General features: G+C 37.7%; 1 protein-coding gene across 1 annotated transcript; it reads left to right on the top strand.

Annotated features, from left to right (window-relative positions):
• On the top strand, window positions 1-17,486 carry LOC119513212 (trafficking protein particle complex subunit 13-like). Its single transcript, XM_037808213.1, is given in 5 exon segments — window positions 1-103; window positions 2,186-2,271; window positions 16,436-16,556; window positions 16,559-17,047; window positions 17,050-17,486. Coding segments are annotated over 5 exon segments (1,236 nt in total).
• Window positions 17,487-21,284: the final 3,798 nt, after the last annotated feature.

Genomic DNA, 21,284 nt, shown 5'->3' with positions numbered 1-21,284 from the left:
ATGTCTGGTGGCCCAGCCAGGAAGACTCCAAGAGCTGAGGGCCGGGACCGCTGGGCTCCTCCATTGTCTCTCCATGTGGGCCAGTTACTGACCATAGTACAAGGTACAGAGCATCTAAGATTAGACTGTCCACACAACAGACTCAGGAAATGACAATTGCTAATTTTTGAATGTACCTTCTGAGAGGAAAACTTTGTAAGGTTATTGTTCCTGAGGTGCCTTGGTGGCATGTCAAGAAGCAGATTTATGGTATGATGGGGTATCTGGTTGTAGGAGATGTTACCAAAATAACTCATCCACTTTCTATTTTAAATAGGGGCACTTCTCATGGTTTTATTGCAGAAAACAGAAATGGGCAGAAACATCAAGCTGGTCACCTCAAATGCCCTGTCAAGAACTCCCAAAAAACGTCTTTGGAGACAGCAGTCCTGAGTGGATGCACGTGCTTATGACTCTGTGGGTTTTGCTTCCAAATTAGCTTGCTTTTCAACACAAGCCTGGGTTTTAACCTCATCACAGGTCATTCACCACCGTGACCCAAGACCTAACCTCCAGAAATGAGGTGGCAAAAAGTCAAGTGGTTTGGTAAAGAGCGTAATAGGAGAAAAGCCATACTCAAAGGCCTTATCTCCTCTCTGCTTTCTAAAAAGCCAGACACAGTTTAATTGAGTTTGTATATTTCAAAGCAGATGAAGTTTGTACCAACCTCTAAAGAAAGAGCTATAATGTAAAAGTCCACAAAGGATGCTTGTCTCTCTCAGATTTTTAATTGCCATGACTAATCGGGATGAGGGCTAGTTGCATGGAAGGTCCTTTAAAATGCTGATCTATACTTTTGTGAATGCAGAAAATGTCATTCATCTTCACTTAATGAGAAGGGATCCTGTTTGAAGTCCAAAGCCCTAACTTTCTGACCAGCACATGGTCTTTCTAATGATCCTTAATTTTGCAGCAGTGGTGAATTCCTTGGGGATCTAATGGCAAAAGTGACGCCAGCATGTTTTCTCTGAGAAAGGCACATTCAGGGGCTTAGATAAATGGTATGGATAATGCTGAATTTTCTCATGAGTCTTCTTTCAAATTCATGGAGTTTAGCTTCTTGGCCAAGTTTGGCTGGCCTTGGAGTTACGGTAGTATTAACAATAGCTGACCCCCAGGAGCACTTACTGTGTGCCAGACACTAAGTTCTTACACACATCACCTCAGCTAACCCTCACAGTAACACTATGAGGTAGGTTCTATTATTAGCCCAGTTTTGCAGACAAATAAGATGAGGCCCCGAGTAGCCTGCCCAAGGTCACAAAGCTAGGAAGCAGTGGAGCTGGAATTTAAGCCAGGGCAGTTTGTACTCACAAACGACAGGACCCTGAAGAACACCTGCCCTTAAGGCACGAGCTGAGAAAACAGTTCCGTGACACTCTCTCCCTTGCCACCAGGTGGGCTGGTATGTGACCCCCCTTGGCCACAGAGGACACATGATCATGGCAGGACCAGTCAGAGTCCAGAAATACGCATAGCTGTGGAGATACGGAGAGAAAAGTTCACTCCTTCTGCAAGGTGCCAGGAGCTTTTAACTATGGAGGGCTGTTTTGTCATCTTGAGGGGAGATGCTCCTGATAATGAAGTCAATACAGAGAAAACCAGATGTGAAAGATGAGGGCAACATTGTTTCATTCTCTGGGCCTGTAATTCAGTTCCCGCAGCTCTCCACCTTCCAATTACATGTGCCCGTGCAATCAGCATTTGGTTAAGCCAGTCTGAACTGGGTCTCGACCATTTTGCAATAAAGGAATCTGACTGATATGGGAATTTTTTGCCAAAAAATTTAAGGGAGATAGTAATGGGCAGGGCAGAACTAGAATCCTCAACTGAAAGTTATATGGAAGCAGATATGGTTCATTATGAGTCTATATGCAGTGGCTAATATGCTATGTATTTTAAAGCAAACAAAAAAGGAAAAAACAAAACACTTTTGTTGAATGAAAATCTGAACCCAATATTTCTAGGTCTGACCAGCCTGTGAGCAATGGGTACAAATAATGTCACAATGATAGTCACAGTAATAGTGTCACAGTAACATTTCACTGGCTTATTGCATCTACCTAGGTGGCTCAGATCCCCTAGTCCCCCCAAAATTATTTTCAAGTGCCTCTCATGTCAGCACTCAGTGCTCTTCTCTACCCAGCTGCTACTCCACTGGGCACGCCTGCCTGCCTACGCCACCACAAGGACTCTGGAGCCCTCAGGACCAAACCTGGGAAGCTGGTGGAGGTAAAGAGAAGACTGATGCCTTCTCCCTTTGGAGTGTCACGCTGTCAGTTATGCTGTTACTGTTCCCAAGTTTTACAGAGGTTTTAGTGTAACCACTTGGTTGGGTTTTACTTTCAACTCCTCTGTTCTTCCTAGAACTCAGACATTAATCTAATGGAGGCTGGACTGGGAGGTACATCTGAGTGCAACATATTGAAGTACACTCTCAAATGCCCTTTAGTTCCAAAATTAAGGCTTTCTTGCTAGATGTATTAGTTTCCTGTGGCTGTTGTAACAAGTTACCACACACTTGGCAGCCTGAAACAACAGAAGTTTATTCTCTCACAGTTTTGGAGGTCAGAAATCCAAAATCAGTATCATCGGGCTAAAATCAAGGTGACACCAAGGCCATGCTCCCTACAGAAACTTTAGGGGACAATTTTTTCCTTGCCTTTTTCAGCTTCAGGTACCTGCCAACATTCCTTGGCTTGTGACTGCATCACTCCAATTTTCAAGACCAGCATCTTCAAATCTCTCTCTGCTTTATCACCATATCACCTTCTCCTCTGTACATGTGATGTCTCCCTGTGTCCCCTTCTTATAAGGATATATACGGTGACATTTAAGTTCCATCCACATAATCCAAGATAATCTCCCCATCTCCAGCTCTTTAACTTAATCACATATGCAAAGACCTTTTTGTCAAATAAGGTAATATTTACAGCTTCCAGGGATTAGGACCTGATATCTTTGGGGGCCATTATCAGCCTACCAAACAGGTAATATTCAATATTCCTCTTTCTTTCTGTCGGTAGGATTAATTATCCTGAGGAGCTTCTTAGACCTCTGAAAATTGACTTCTGAGGGGTCAGCTTTGCAGCCACTGAACATGCTAGACTGGTCTATTCTCAGATGTGTGTAAGTATAATAAAGATTGAGAGACAGGGATGTAGCATAGAGGGTCTGGAGGACTGAGAGATAGAAAGGCCTCTGGAGGACCCAATAGGGGCAGGAAGTGACTTTCTACTAACAGAAGATAGTGAACAGGGATAAAACTCAAAATGGTTCCTTCCAGGGCAAGATTTTAGTTCAGCCCTCTCTCCCTTTTTTGGCAATGTCAGAGCAGATTTCTGCAACCCTCCTGATACTTTAATTGTGGGCTTGACAGGCATCAGTTACTGCCTGTTAAAGGATAATTTTTTTCAAGGTAAAGATCAAAACACTTATACAAATATAAAAGGTACACGCCAAAGATTGTTTTTAACTCAACTAATGAGGAAACAAATAAGATGCAACAACCAATTTAAAGGAGAATTCAAATAGTGCACTTGTATATAGGCCATCAGGAATACTGAAATGATTTTACAAATAAATTTAAAATTGGTCAATATACAGGGCAATAATCAACTGCATCTCCATGGGACATAATTTGTATCTCTAGGGGCAAGAATCATTTGCATTACTATCAGTATTCTACAAATGGCAGCATATTTTTAAAAACTCAAAATATTGAAAGATGGAGATAACATGGAGTGGTGCCCTAGACAGGACACTCAGTAATCATTTTTTGCCCATTTCAATGTCTCTCACAATTTTTCCTAACCTGCCCAATTGGTTGGGAGCCTTAAGCAGATAGGAGGTGAGGAAATTGGGATCGGGAGAGTAGAACCAGTTCTGGGAAAGAAGTACCACCATGTAAATCTGACCAAAGGGAGCTGAAGAGGAAGATCAAGTCTTCTAAGATTAAATCGATAAAGTACCATCTCTGTAAATGCAGGGGCATCTCCATGGAAGCTCACTTAGAAAAGGAATTAGGTTTTGGTAGTTGCAGGTAAGTTGGATGAATTTTATATTGTAAGTCACCAACAGCCATCCAGAGTAAAAAGGGACCACCTAGGTCAGAGGTTTCCAAACAGAGCCTTAGGTCTCTGTGTTGGGGCCTCAGAGGACATGACTGGGGCAAGGAGGTAGCTAAGAGATGGAGATCAGGACCCCATCCTTCCATTAAACAGCCCAACTTGTATGTATTTTGTATACTTGAGGGCTGCTTAAGATTTCATTTGAATAAGGGATTAAAAAATAAGTTGAAAAACGGTGAAATGTCTGTGAAAATAATCGAGTTGGGCAAATGATTGATACTCTTCAAAACACTTTTTTTTTTTTTTTAATTTCGTGAGATTGTATGTTACACATTAATGTGTAATGAATAGGAACTGGTTGCTAAATGATCTCTGTGTCCAGGGATACTCAAAAGATACTAAACAACGTTAGGATGTTTTCATCTGCATAGCAAACCTCCTAGAAGTCTTCATTAAACTCTTATTCTTATAAACAAACAAAAAGCAGTTTTTAACAAGGCTAACAACCAAAGTAAATAACCACCCTCTCCTCACCTCACAAATTTACAATCAATCTCCTTTTCCATCCAGTTTTTCTGCTCTCTAATCCTTGCTTATCCTCACCACACCCATCTGCAAATTAAGCCTCAATGTCGTGGGTGGCATTATCCTCTAAAGCTTGGCCAGAATAAATTCTCCTTTCACAGATAATAGAATCTTATTTGCCCTTCCTGTGTTCTCCCAGGTCTGAATCCTCAGAAAAGAAGCTTCTTTGTTCACTATAGAAAAGAGAAGAAAAATCCCACACTTTAAAAACCAAAATAATAAAACAAACCTTGTAGGTGAACAACTTCCTCATTCTGCATCTTAAACCCAGAAATTTACTGTGAACCCCTCATGATCCCCACCCAAATACCTGGGCCTTTCCGGTCCTTGTCTGTCATGTTCTCTTGTACCACATGGCCTTCCACAGGCAATTCCTTCTAGAAAGGATAATCTTCCCTTCCCTTTTGCTTAACTAATTGCTATTCATCCTTTACATCTCAGCCCCAGAAGGTCCCCCTGACCTTGGCTGGGTCATAGAACCATGTACTTCTCCTCAGCACGTCATGGTTATAATTTTTCATTTATTTTTGTGATTGTTTGAGTCTTTTTCTCCCCACCAGAACTGTAAGCTTCATGAAGGCAGAGAACATATGATTTTACCCACATTTGTATCCCCAGTGCCCAACATAGGAGGTTGTTGAATGAATAAATGAATGACCATATTTTCTAAGTAAAAAGTAAAGCTGTATGGCCTCAGAAGTCTCTCACCTCCTTCAGGTTTTTACTGAAAGCATACTTTTAGTAAAAGTTTCCCTGGTCACCTTATCTAAAATTAGTCTTTTCCCCAACATGTCACCCCCACCACATAATACACCCCCTAACCCCCTCTTTGCTTAATTTCCCTCCTTGGCACTTATCTAACACAGCAGGTGATTTGTTATTTCTATTTTTTGTCTTTTTCCACTATCCTCTAGACCAAAAACTTTATGAAAGCAAAGATTTTTATTTTGCTCCCAGAACAGTGCTTGGCATATAGTACTTGCCTGATAAATTTGATTGGAATAAATGAATAACAAATTAAAGTGTTAAAGGGAAAGTGGGACAGACATTTCAAATTTGGACTGTCCTGGAAAATCTAGCTCACCACAAAAAGTAAACACTTAACTGGTCTCCTTGATCTTACCTTTGCCCCCCTTCTAACTGTTCACAACATAGTCACTACTATAACCTTATTTCAAAGATTTACTTTGAATAAACTCTCTCTGCTGCTCAGAACCCTCCAAAGACTTCTCATCACACCTGCAAGAAAATCCAAAGTATTTCCTATGAGGCCCAATGTAGCCAGGTCTCTGGCTCCCTCTTTGACTTCATCTCCAAGCCCTCTTTCCCTTCCCTACTTTCCTTCTGCCCAACCCCACTTGCCTCCTCTGGTATGTCAAGCTCATTTTCACTTCGTGCCTGTGCATTGGCTGTTCATCACCCCCATTTCTCCCCTGTCTCTCTCTCATCACTTCCTCTGCAGGCTTTCTCTAACACCCTGTCTGAATTAACCACATCTCCCCATCACTCTTATCCCCTTACCCTGACTTATTTACCTTTATATCACTCATAACTATCTGACATTAATGTAAATTTGTTAATTATCTTTCTCCCACCATCAGAATATGAACTCCATGAGCTAGCAACTTTATTTCTTTATCATCTAATCTCTAGTAACTACAATATGCCTAGGCACTCATTCAATATTTGTTCATTGGAAATGAGTGATAATCTACCATAAAGTCTTCCTATTCTTTCTACCAAACAGTAGATAAAACGGAGAAACTTGTTCAGAATCTGTTGATCAGATAAATCAGTGAGCGATGCACCTTGCCCCAACCCAATTCCCTACACTTATTGCCTGGTTCCTACTTATGCATGGGAAACAAGAAGGCTTGGATGATGTAGCTTATACACAGACAAACAGGTCAATGGCAAGGACAGCATGATGCAGATAGGAATTAGTGGTCTTTGCAAAGGACTCTTTGTAATCCACAGCACAAATCAGCCACTAATGGCCCAGGTGACAAAATAGAGGAAATGTAAGTTCTTGTCATCTCGGCAAACAACCCAGCACAGCTCTGGTGCTGTAAGGACAGAAGAAACAGGACTCTCCGGTCACTTGGGGGAGCAATGGGAAGGCACCCAGGGATGTGGCATTCTCAGGGAAGACTCCTGCCTCAGTGGCAGTGGGGAAGTCCCTCTCTCAAGGGGGCAGGGGACATACGCAAGGTGGCCAGAGAGGAAGAACTCGGTTTCCTCAAGAAACACCTGAGGACCTCCCAAGTAATTGAGGAGGCTTTGATACAATAACTGAGCAGTTTGAAGATGGGGGAAATGAGTCAGCAAATTGGGGTGTAATTGGGTAACAAAACTTCATTTATTGCCACATGGCTGGTAAGATGTAGGGACATTCTGGTTATGCAGATGTACTCCTGGGGAATTTCAATGTGACTCTATTATATCCTCTGACTAATGAAAACTGACAAGCAGGTTTAACATTATGTCCATAATCAGGGCTCATAATTTGTTGTCAGTGAAGTTGACTATGGTGTTAAAACATATTGTTCAACGTTTTCAGCTCTTTGACCTAGAAATTCCACTTGTGGGCCTCTATCCTAAGAAAATAATCTGAACTTTGAGGGTGAGGGGAGCTTTAGGCACAAAGATGTTTATAAACATATTAATGAAGGTGAAATTTTCCTAGCTATGGGGGAATAATAAAATGCTTTGTTAGTAAAAATAGTAGAGACATAATGTATAAATTCCCACAAGCTGAGAATTGGAGGAAATCTTCCTAATTATCACTGAAATCCAAAATAAATCAATGGATACACTGAATAACACAAAAACATAAAAGGAAACAAAATCATTGCATAGCAAAAGAGCACTCCTAGATATTGGAAGAAGAAAAGAACAAACAATTCAGTAGAAAAATAAGCAGAAGACATGAACATGTTGAATGCCTAAAAGGAAATTTTAAATGCCCTTTAAATGTATTAAAGCTGCTGAAGCAAACTCGTATTAGAAAAATGCAGAATAATTGTATAATATAATGAGATACCATTTCTTACCTATCAGATTGGGAAAAATCCAAAGTCTGATTCTGATAAGGAACTATGGGGAACCAGTATCTTATTTATTGCTGTTAGGAATGCAAAATGGAATAGCCCCTATAGATGGGAACTGTCAATATTCTACAAAATTACAGATGCATTTACCCTTTGACCCGGCATTCTTAGTTCTGGGAATCTATCCTGAAGATATGACACAAATACAAAATAACATATGCACAAAATTATTATTGGTGCCCTTATTTGTATTAGCAAAACACAAATCAACCTGAATCCTCATCAATAGGGAACTGACTAAATAAAACATGGTAATTCCACTCAATAGAGGACATGCAGCCATGAAAAGGAATGAGGAAGAGTTCAAGGAGTTTTGTGACGTAATCTCCGGGCTATATTGCTAAATGATAAAAAGCTAGATGCAGAAAAAATAAACTATGTATAATCTATATTTTTATATATGTGTCTACTTTTTATGTAAGGGGAGGTAGGGATATGAATATAAATACATACATGCTTATACACATATGTATTGCTTATATTTGTAAATAAGAATTACTGGAAGGATAAATTGGAATCTAATAGAAATGACTACCTGTGAAAAATGAAAAAGAATGGGGTGAGGGGCAGGGAGGAAGAAAGACTTATCTGAGTGTACTTTGATATGCAGCTTTCACTTTGGAGTCACATAAATGCTTTCTATACTAAAAAAATAAAATTAGTTTTCTCTAGAAACTGAAGACAAATGAACATAACTATTTATAAAGTTTGTATCATAACTACTTGGAAAAAATTATTTCAAGTGACTTCAGAAAAGGGTACATTTTACTATACAAACTTAGTGCTACATGTTTTAATGACAAAATAAAACAACAAGAAAAACTTCAAAGAAATCAGAAACTTCATTCTTTATTGTTATGGTTTATCAGTAGAAGTGAGATTAGCATTTTCATTTTGAAACTATTTTATGTTTGTTAAGATAGTTTTATAGTGTAAGATTTATATGTAAGACAATGTAAGAGAAAAGAGGTAAAAGTATAAAATCAAAGCTATAGGTAAAAACTATAATATTTAAATTTGAATTATAAATATTAGTATGAACTTAGAATTTTAAAGATACTCATACTCACAGAAGCATACATACATTTGTTTAAAGAATTTAAAGCTCTGCCTTTGCGCTGTCCACTGAAAAGCACTGGAAGCAATGAGAAGCCAGTATTAATGAACATCCTTGGTGTCCAAATTTTAGTTTCTAAACATCATTCACCATAAAAAAGAATTAGGATCCTAAGAGAAATGGCTAATTTCAGGTTTGGGGAAGAGAATGTGTAATATGATCTTGAGACATCTTATGCCAGAAAGCAAAGAAGCCGTCAAATGTTAATTGAGTACTGTCAAATTGATACAGAAGCTAGCTTAAAGGGCTCCCATGAGCCAAAGCTGGGGCAATCTGTGAATCAGAAAGAATAGATTGAAACACATTGTGTCTTTAACAAATCAATGCATTTGAAATGTTTAGCCAAAAACGAAAAAGCCTCACACTCACCTCAGAAATACACTCTAATTTTTACCATTCAAAGTATCTATTTCACTGGTTTCTTGTGTGGAAAATTGGTGATTTAGGAGAAAGAATTAGGCATTCATTTTGCCTCTCTAACATAACTGCATCTAAGGATATGGCAGATTGTGCTTTCCAAAGATGGCCACACCATCTCCCATCCCACACACTCTTCCACAAAGTGACCTTCTGATGCTCCCAGTAAGGGGTGGGGTGAGTGTTCCCTCTCCTTGAATCTGAGCAGATGTGTGACTGCTTTGATCAATAGATTGTGATGAAAATGATGCTTTGTGATTCCGAGGACAGGTCATAAAAGAAAATGCAGTTTCTGCCTTGCCTACTACCATGTTCTCTGAAGTTCTGAGCCTCCAGTGAAAGGTTCAGTTCCTCTGAAAACACCATGCTTCGGGGAAGCCCAAACAACGTGGACAGACCACATGTGGGAGCTTTGGTTAGCAGCCCAGCTGAGCTCAGTGTTTAAGTCATTCCGGCCCAGGAGAGACTTAAAAGTGAAGGAGCTTCCAGGTCATTCAAGCAACCAATCGTTGAGTCATCCCCAGCCTTTGAATCTCTCCAGGTGAGGCCTGGACATCACAGAACAGACACGTCATCCCCACTCTGCCCTGTCTAAATCCCTCACCCACGGAATCCATGAATAAAATAAAACTCTTGTTTTATACCGGACTCTGAGTGGTTTATTATACAGCAATATTAACCAGAATGCCAGGTCATAAAATAGCCCCGGTAAATAAGGGAAAGCCCTTTCCTTGTGAAAGAATTCCTGTTCATAAATACAGAAGGAAATAGAACCTCAATAGAATTTCAGCTAATAAATATAGATGAAATGAAATATTTGATTTAGGCAATGTTCACTCATGGATGGTAAAATATTAGTGGAAAGCATGAAGCGGACTGAATATTTCCAAGATGTCAAAACATCACCCCACAGATTACTTGCTGGTCTAAAGGAAAAAAAATAAAACTGTAAAATGAATGGATCCAGCTGTTACCACGTAAAGTGATTGCTCAATTAATCTTATCATCAGTTTTTATGGAACAATTTTATATTGTTCCATTTATATTGTGTATATTCTGAAGCAATATGAAATACAGTCCCCTGTGAAGTTTTTTTTTACCAAAAATGTGATTAACATACAACTTCGAATATAAATAAATGCAAGATTAGAGAAATATGGTTAATGACATTTCTAGGAAGCAATCCAGAAGGTGGAAAATTCTAATTGAAAACTGACACTGACCCAATTTCCTTAACAAGCCAATAGAATTGAAAAATACTGAGGATGAAGGGAGAATTCTAGTTGTTGTTGTTGTTTGACTCAAGAGCCATAATAACAAATTGCAATGCATGGGCATTGTTTAGGTTCAGGTTTCAGCAAAAACATCCTGTAAGAAGACATTTTGGGTACTATTAGCAACTTTTAATATTGATCAGGTATTAGATGATGTTAAGGATTAATGTTAATTTTGTTAGGAGTGATACTGATATTGTGGCTAAGGAATATCTATTATTTAGAGATGCAAACTAAAGTCTTCAGTGGTAAAATGTCATACTACCTGTGATGGTTAGATTCACGTGTCAACTTGGCCAGGTGATGGTGTCCAGGTATCTGGTCAAGCAAGCACTGGCCTAACAGTTACTGTAAGGACATTTACAGCTGGTTAATAAACCAGAAAACTGGTTTATTAAGTGATCAGTCAATTGGCTGCAGCTATGACTGCTTACATCAATGAAAAGTCTGTCTTTCACAATGACAGAATGCAATCAGCTGGATTTAATCCAATCGTTGAAGACTTCAGAGGGAGACGACCTTCACTTCTTCTTCGGCTAGCCAGCAAAGTATTTCCTGAGGAGTTCGTTGAACACCTTCATCAGAGTTGCCAGTTCGCTGCCTGCCCTATGGAATTTGGACTTGTGCATCCCCACAGTTGCATGAGAGACTTTTATAAAATCTTTTATTCATAAATATCTCTTGTTGATTCTATTTCCCTAGAGAACCCTAACTAATACAACTTGATACTGGGAGTGGTTCTTGAGAAACAGAATCTTAAAATGGGCTTTTACAAATTTATTTCTACTGTGACTAGATTCAAAGGCACTAATGACTCCATTTCCAATAATCAAGATGGCACTGACAGTCCATGGCATGAGTGGGCAACGGATATGCACCAAATATCATTGTTTAATTCTCCTAATCATACTCTTGTATGAAGCAAGGCTCTGGGTGACAGTGTTTTTGACACCTTTAAAGAGTTTTGCAGAGTTAAGAGGTATAATGATGTTGGCTGGTTGCTCTTAGATACACTGAATAAAGTTATAAGAGAAAGGGACAAGATAAAGGCTTCATATTTGAAACTTAAGTGCCGTATGACAGATGTAAAGGTTTCTATGTGTGCCCTGAAAGAAAATCTTGTTTCCTGTGGCTGCAGACTTGAGATTTCTGAAAACCAGACCCAGAGTCTCATTTTGCGAGAAGCAGATTTACAACGTAAACTAAAATCTCAACCTCGCAGGGTTTCTGCTGTTAAAATAAAGGCACTGATTGGAAAAGAATGGGATCCTGAAACTTGGGATGGGGACATCTGGATTGATAATAATGGCAGTGTGGACATTGGAACCCTATATTCTGCTGAGTCTTTGTTATATATACCTGTAGTGGTCTGTCCTGAGGAAACAGCATCCCCACTTCAAGTCTGCCATGAGGAGACAGCTACCCAACCTCGCCTGCTTTGAGGAAGCAGCTTCCCAACCTCCAGTCTGCCCTAAGGAGCCTGCCATCCAACCTCCACCTAAAGAGATTAACCCTTCAGTGCCTGCTAAACCTATAATCACCTCCCCTGAGGAAACAGCCTTCACTCCTCTGTCTAGAGAGAACAATCCTGTTTTAAGAGATGAAAATGCAACAGAATGTCCTGAGGTAAATGGCTTGAGGAATAATTCTAACTTTTTTCATGACCCACCCCCACCACCAATCTTTGCTTCAAGTCCTATAACTAGACTAAAGTCCCAACAGGCAAAGGGTGCGGTACAAAGTGTGACCCATGAGGAAGTACGATATGCTCCAAAAGAACTGTATTAGTTTTCCAATTTATACAGACAGAACTCAGGGGAATATGTGTGGGAATGGATATGGAAGGTATGGGTTAATGGTAGAAGAAATATAAGGTTGGATCAAGCTGAATTTACTGATATGGGTCCACTAAGCAGAGATTCTGCATTCAGTATTGTAGCTCAAGGGCTTAGAAAGGGTGTTAACAGTTTGTTTGGGTGGTTGGCTGAAACATGGATCAAAAGGTGGCCAGCATTACCAGAGGTTGAAATGCCAGAACTGCCGTGGTACGATGTGGAGGAGGAGATTCAAAATATTAGAGAGATTGGAATGTTAGAGTAGATTTATCATGGAAGACCCGCTCACACACCCCTGGAATGTCCAGAGGCCACAACTTTTATCAGGACCATGAGGAATAAATTTGAGAGACTAGCTCCCTCATCCCTGAAGAGCTCTGTAGTCACCCTTCTCTGTAGGTCAGATATTACTGTAATTTATTTGTAAACAACTTAGCAAAAAGAAGTACAAATATTGCAAATGTAAATTATTGTTTGATTTGGGTAATTAGTTTATGAGGGTGAGTATAGTACTCTATTTTTTATATGATTGAATTTTTCATAGTATGAACTATAAATGCTTTGTAGGGTAATTTACAATTACAAGGAAATTAAACAATCTAAATGTTCAACCACAGGGAATAAATAATTTAATAATGGTGTCTCTTCTGGATACAATATTGTTTAGCATTTAAAATGTTCATTTCAAAGATCACAAACAAAAGAATCCATGATTTTTTATTAAGTAGGAGGATACAAAATCATAGTTCATAGTGACTTTAGTTTTACTTGTGTGTGTGTGTATGTGTGTGGCACACACATACAGAAGAGGAAAAAAAGGGAATGCACAGAAATTATAATTGTGTTACAAATTGAGATTATGAGTCTTTTCTCCATTTATTTCCCAAATTTTATATAATGTAATATTTTTAATTAAATAACCAAATTCTCAAGCTCTTTCCTGTGTCCATCAATCCTTGAAAGATAGCATAATCATTGTTAAGATCATGAACTATGACTGTAGACAAACCTGGACTTAAACCCTTTATCCAACATTTACTAGCTCTGTGAACTTATGACAGCTGCTTAAACTCTCTTACATTTCAGTTTATTCATCTGTAAAATGTTTATAATAGTGGGGCTGTTGGGAAGATTAAATAAAATAAAGCATGTGGAGGGCTTACATAGATGTATCATGTAGAAAGTAGTCAATTGTTGCTGATTATTTTTTTCCATTTCAATGTATTACTCTTACTAATCAGAAGAAAAGTAAACTTCATTAAAATATTTTTCTGTGCTCTGCTGTTTATTGAAAATAGCAACCCAGTCTGCTAGCTTAGGAAGAGACCAAACATGCAGCATGATGTTGATCTAGTCTTTTGCTTTCTCTCCTCCTAAATTGCTGGGGGGTTTTCCTCTTCAGTTTAAACAGATCATTCCTCACAATATGGACTGGAGAAAGGTGGTTTCAGCAAAATGGTTCAAGCCCCTCCATAGATTTTTTGAACAAAAAGCAAAGGCTGGAAGAACAATCTTTTTCAGAGCTCTGGGGAAAAAAAAAAAAGAAACAGTCAAAAAGTTGCAGTAACTGAGTAGGAACCAAATCAAGAAAATGTAACTTAAAAATGGTAGGAAAACCTTGTGACACTTTTGCTGATCCTTCTCCTAACCCTGCCAGACTAAGTGCAGAGCTAGCCCACACTCCCACTGTGGTTTCCTGGTCCTGGGTCTGGAGGCAACAGAAAAACCTGTGTGCACATATCAGGGTGCATGTATGTGTGTACAATTTGTCTGGTGGCAGCCTGAAGAACTGAACCAGGACACTTGTCTCAAAGAGTCCTAGAACTTCCACTGGATGTAGAGTGGTTTGTATGGCAGCTAAAATACTGAGAGAAAATAATCAAACCAGAGCTGCCTGGGACAAAGAATTATTGGCTTTGAGAAATAAAATACAGCACCCAGACAGGGAGTGAGTAAAGACTGCAAACTTCATGAGGAAAGAGTGGCATCTGGAGGATTTGTGTAAATCGGGGAATTCATAAGTTCATATATGCAAGCAAAGGATAAGATACATGCTCAAAAAAGACTGGAAAGGACTCTATGCTTTCACCTTGGGCTGTTCTTTAGTCTCACTGTGAAGTTGACTAAGCTCTGAAGAACAACTAACTGCACAAAGCCAATCTGCCAAGACTGGGGGAGGTGTTTTCGTTCATTGTTTGTTATTGTTGTTGTTAGTTCCAGCTATTCAAGGAAATCTTTATCATAAACTGGCTGAATACTTGCTTAAGGAACACACACTTCAGTGACTAAAGTCCAACATTAACTCATTAGAATATTCAAATGTCCAGTGTGCAGCAAAAATATCACAAGGTGTACAAAGACACCAGAAATAATGATCCACTCAAAGAAACAAAATGAAACAAAAAACCGTCAATGAAGAAGGCTAGAATTTCAACATACCAGAAAACATTTTTAACTCTTTTAAATACACTCAAAGAGCTAAAAGTAAACAAGGAAATATAGATAAAACCAGGAAAACTATACATGAACAAAATGAGAATTTCAATAAAGAGATATAATAAAAAAAGAACCAAGCAGTAATACTGGAGCTGAAAACCACAAAAACTGAAAATTTAAATTCCTTAGGGGGATTCAACAAGAGATTTGAACTGGTAGAAGAAAGAATAAGTAAACTTTAGGATAGCCATCTACAGAGAAGAAAGGAAAAAGAAGGAAGAACAGTGAACAGAGCCTATGAGATGTGTGGGAGACCATTACTATACCAATATGCCCACTATTGGAGTCTCAAAAGTTAAAGAGAGAAAGAGAGGGGCAGAAAGAATATTTGAAGAAATAATGGCCAGAAACTTCCGTAATTGGACAGATTACATGATTATACATATCTAAGAAACTCAATGAACTCCAAACAGGATAAACTCAGAGAGAATCCCACTGAAACACTTTATAGTCAAACTTTCATAGGACAAAGAAAGAATCCAAAAGCAGCAAGCGAAGCAACTTGCCATCTACAAAAGAGTCTCAATAAGATTAAATGCTAATTTCTCAACAGAAACCAGAGATGAAAAGGCAGAGGTATGACATAAACTGTTGAAAGAAAAAAATTGCCAACTAAGAATTCAAGTATCCAGTAAAATAGTCCTTCATAAATGAGGAGTAAGATTAAGTTAGTTATTCCCAGGTAAAAGCTAAAAGAGTTTATCACCTTTTAGAAGGTGCCCTACAAGAAATGTTAAAAAGAATTGTTCAGGTTGAAAGGAAAGGACACTAGACAGTAGCTCAAAGCTGTATGAAAAACAATGATCTCCAGTAAAGATAACTACTTGGATAATTATAAATGACAGTACTATGGTATTTTTGGTTTGTAACTTCACTTTTTACTTCCTAAAGAATCTAAAATGCAAATGCATAAAAAGCAATGATAAATATTAGTTTGGACATATGAGGTATCAAGATGTAATTTGTAACAAGATCAATGTAAAGGACAAAGAGGCTGAAGTATAGGAACATATTTTGTTTATGCTATTGAAGTTAAGTTGGTATCAAATTGTTATAGATATTGGGTATTAAATTTAAGCTCCATGGTTACCACAAAAATAATATTTGAAAAATATACATAGAAGGAAATGAAAAGGATTCTACATGGTTCACTATATAAGGTCAACTAAATAAAAACTAGGCAGTCACAGAATAAATGAGGGACAATAAAAGTATAAAACTTACAAAAATGATATGGCAATATGGCAAAAGTTAAGTCCTGCATTATAATAGTTATGTTAAACATAAATGGATTAAACTCTCCAATTAAAAGACAGAGATTGAAAGAAAAAAGCCCCAGAGAAGCTCAGAGAGGAAAGCCAGAGAAGCTGAGAGAGAACACACAGAAAACAGAGAGGAAGCTACTGAAGCCTGAAGCTGGAAGCAATGAAACCCAGGAGAGAAGGGAGAGACCAGCAGATGCTGCCGTGCGCCTTGACATCTGAGAAAGTAGCCCAGGATCACTAGCAACCTGTCTTTTGGAAGAAGGAATATATTTTGGAGAGAGACCTTTTCCAGTTATATCAGTATTCATAATGATAGCAGCCAAGTCGTAAAGGATATATTTATAAAAGCCATCTTCAGACAAATTCTCACTATTTAAATCTTTCAGCCTCCAATGTTGCAATGACTGAACTAAAAACTCATTGTTGTATTGATGATGTCATACATCATGAAGTAAAGGAAATTGGAATACACTTCTTGGTGTGTGCAGTGAGTACAACTCAAAGTGGAGAAAAAATGTATTTTAGAAAATTCTTCAAATTTCAGGTTCTCAAACCATTGGATGTGAAAACCAAATTTTATAATGCAGAGACTAATGAAGTATTTCTCAAAGCCCAGATTCAGAATAGTACAACCTCAACCATGTTTATGGAGAAGGTTTCATTGGAGCCATCTATCATGTACAGTGTAGCAGAACTAAATTCTGTCAACCAAGTTGGAGAATGGGTTTCTACATTTGGGTCAAGAACCTATTTTCAGCCAATGGATACATGCCAGTACTTATACTGCCTAAAGCCCAAGAAGGAGTTTGCAGAAAATGCAGGTATCATTAAGGGAGTAACCTAATCGGAAAATTAGATATAGTATGGAAAACAAATCTAGGTGAAAGGGGAAGGTTACAGACCAGTCAACTTCAAAGAATGGCTCCAGGCTATGGAAATGTAAGGTTGTCTTTGGAGGCAATCCCAGATACTGTAAACCTAGAAGAACCTTTTCATATTACCTGTAAAATAACAAACTGTCGTGAAAGGACTCTGGATCTTGTTTTGGAGATTTGCAATACCAATTCCATCCACTGGTGTGGCATTTCAGGAAGACAGCTTGGAAAGCTACATCCAAGTAATTCTATCTGCCTTGCACTTACTCTAGTGTCTTCAGTACAGGGACTGCAAAGTACTTCCGGCTTAAGACTGACAGACATGTTCTTAAAGAGAACACATCAACATGATGACATTGCACAAGTCTGTGTGGTATCTTCAGCCTTTAAAGTGGAAAGCTGAAGAAAATTTCCAATGTTATGTTTTCCATTTAGTTTCTTAGAACTGTTTCTGTGATTTTGCCAGCTTTGTTAAATGATCAATTCAACAGCAAAAATAAGTATATATTATTTAAATGTTGTGATGGTTAGGTTCATGTGTCAACTTGGCCAGGTGATAGTACCCAGCTGTCTGGTCAGGCAAGCACTGGCCTAACAATTGCTGTGAGGATGCTTGTGGCTGGTTAATAAACCAACAGGCTGGTTTATTAAATCATCAGTCAATTGACTGCAGCTGTGACTGATGACTCACCAAAGGGCGTGTCTTCCACAATGAGAGAGTGCAATTGGTTGGATTTAATCCAATTAATCAGTTGAAGACTTATAAGCTAGACAGACAGAGGACCTTCACTTCTTCTTTGGCTGCCCAGCGAAGCGTTTCCTGAGGAGCTCGTTGAAGTTGCTGGTTCATTTCCTGAGGAGTTCATCGGAGATCTTCCTTGGAGTTGACAGTTTGCTGACTGCCCTATAGGATTTGGACTCATGCATACCCACAGTTGCATGAGTCACTTTTATAAATTTTATAGTCACAGATACCTCTCATTGATTCTGTTTCCCTAGAGAACTCTAACTAATACAAATGTCTTTCCTGTAAAACCGAGTTCTTTAAAATATTAAATATTTGCTTAAAAAAAATAGAGATTGGCAGAAAGGATAAAAAAGCATGTTCCACCTAAATGCTGTTTAAAAGAGACCCAACTTAAATTCAAAGACACAAACACTTAGAAATAGAAAAGATGGGAAAAATATTCCATGCCAATAGTAATAAAAAGACAGTTGGGATGGCTATACAAGTATCAGGCAAAATAGACATTAAGTCAACAAAAACCGTTACAAGGGACAAAGAAGGACACTCTATATTGATAAAAAGGGTGAACTCATCAAGAATACATAGTGATTATAAACATATGCACCTAGCAACAGAGCCCCAAATACATGAAACAAACATTGACAGATTCGAAAGGAGAAACAGATATTCTAAATTAATTGAAGTACACTTCAACCCATCACTTTCAATAATGGATAAAATATTTAGATAAAGTATCCATAAAGAAATAGAGGACTGGAACAATATTATAACAACTAGAACTCACAGCAATAAATAGAATATTTCAACAGCAGAATACACATGCTTTACAAGTGCACGTGGATCATTCCCTAGGATAGACCATACGTCAGGTCACAAAATATATCTCAATAAATTTTAAAAGATTGAAATCATACAAAGTATCTTCTCCAACCACAATGGAATGGAGTAAGAAGCCAAAAACAGAGGGAGAACTGTAAAACTCACAAAAATGTGAAATTTAAAAATACAGTCTTTAAAAACAAAACGGTCAAAGAAGAAATCACAAGAGAAATTATAAATTCTTAGTGATAATTGTAAATAAAAAAACACAACATACCAAAATGTATGGGATGCAGCAAAGGCAGTGCTCAGAGAAATTTACAGCTGAAACGATTACATTAAAAAAGAAGTAATCTCAAATCATGAACCTAACCTCACATTAGAGTGAAGATAAATGAAACAGAATAGAAAAACAATAGAGAGAATCAACAAAACCAAAAGTTGGTTCTTTGGAAAGATCAGCACAAATGACTAACTTAGACTGACAAAGCAAAAAAAAAAAAGATAAGATACGAATAACTAAAATTAGAAATGAAAGGTAGACATTACTATAGAAATGAAAAGAACTATAAGAAGATGCTAACGACAATTGAAAGCCAACAGGTTAGATAACCTAGATGCAGTGGACAAAATGCTAGAAACACAAAACTTCCCTACACTGACTCAAAAAGAAAATGAAGCTCTCAACATACTATTAACAGGCAAAGAGAATGAATCATCAAAACCTCCCAACAAAGAAAATTGTAGGTTAGATGGTTTCAACGGTGAATTTTACCAAATATTCAAAGAAGAATTAATGCCAATCCTTCTCAAACTCTTCCCCCCAAAATTAAAGAGGAATAAACACTTCCTAGCACATTCTGTGAGGTCAGCATCACCCTAATACCAAAGCCAAAAAAATGTAACACAAGAAAAAAAATTACAGACCAATATCCCTTATGAATATAGATTCAAAATTCCTCAACAAAATACTAGCAAACCAAATCCATGAACATATTAAAAGGATTATACTCCAAAGCCAAGTGGGAGTTATCCCAGGAATACAAAGATGCCTCAACGTAAGAAAATGAATTAATGCAATACATGACATTAATAAAATGAAAGAAAAAATATATGATAACACAACTGATGCAGGAAAGGTATTTGAAAAAATCCAGCACTATTTTTTTCATAAAAACTCTCAGAAAAACTAGGGATAGGAAGAACTATCCTAAACATGATAAAGGACAGGTATAAAAATCCCACAGCTAAAATCATACTCAAAGGTGAAAGACTGAAAGCTTCCCCCTAAGTTCAGGTACAAGACAAGGATACCTGGTTTCACCAGTACTACTCAACATTTTACTGGAAATTCTAACCAGAAAAATTAGCCAAGAAAAATAAATAAAAGGCACCAAACTTGGAAAAATAAATAAATAAAACAACTTCTATTCACAGATGACATGATCCTATATACAGAAAATCCCAAGGAATTGACAAGAAAGCTACAACAGCTTAAAAACAAATTCAGCAAAGTGGCAGGGCTCTAGATGAACATGCAAAAATCAGTTATGTCAATGGATAAAATGCGAAAAAAAAATCAGTTATGTTTCCATATACCAGCAATGAACAATTGAAAAAAGAAATCAAGAAAAGAATTCCATTTACAATAGCAACTGAAAGAATCAAATATCTGGGAAAAAAATTAACCAAGGATGTAAGACACTCACACAGGGAAAACCATAAAACTTCGCTAAAAGAAATCAAAGAAGATGTAAATAAATACAAGGTCATTCCATGCTCATGGGTTGGATATTGTTAAGATCTCAGTTCTACTCAAATGATTTACAGATTCTACACAATCCCAATCAAAATTTCAACAGTTTTTTTTGCAGAAATGAAAAGCCAATCATCAAATTTATTTGGAAGAGTAGGGTCCCAGGATGGCCAAAACCATCTTGAAAAAGTAGAAGAAAGTTGAAGAACTCACACTTCCTGACTTTAAAAGCTATTACAAAGATGAAGTGGTCAAAACAGCATTGTAGTGGCACAAGGATAGATATATACAGCAATGAAATTGAATTAAGAGTTCAGAAATAGACCCTCATATCTATGGCAAGTTGATTTTTGACAAGGCTGCAAAGTCTACTCAATTAGGAAATTACAAATAGTGCTGGGGGGACTGGATATCCATATGCAAAAGAATGAAAGGAGGACCCCTATCTCACACAGTATACAAAATTTAACTCAAAATGGATCAAAGATGTAAGAACCAGGTCTATAAAACTCCTAGAAGAAAATGTAGGGAAGCATCTTCAGGATCTTGTGTTGTGCAATGGTTCCTTAGACTTAACATCCAAAGCACAAGTAACAAAAGAAAAAATAGATGAATGGTGCCTCATTAAAATTTAAAAATTTGTGCATCAAAGACTTTATCATGAAAGTGAAGACAACCTACTCAGTGGGAGGAAATATTAGGAAACCACGTATCTGATAAGGGATTACTATATAGAATATATATAAAGAAATTCTACAACAAAAAGACAAAGAACTCAATTTAAAAATGGGGAAAGACTTGAGTAGATATTTCTCCAAAGAGGGTATACAAATGGCCAAAAATGAAAACATGCTCAATTTCATTAGCTATTAGGGAAA

This window comes from Choloepus didactylus, chromosome 2, assembly GCF_015220235.1.
Source record: "Choloepus didactylus isolate mChoDid1 chromosome 2, mChoDid1.pri, whole genome shotgun sequence".
Classification (NCBI taxonomy): Eukaryota; Metazoa; Chordata; class Mammalia; order Pilosa; family Megalonychidae; genus Choloepus; species Choloepus didactylus.
Note: the sequence above shows the minus strand (reverse complement) of the source record. Positions and strands in the feature narration are given on the sequence as shown.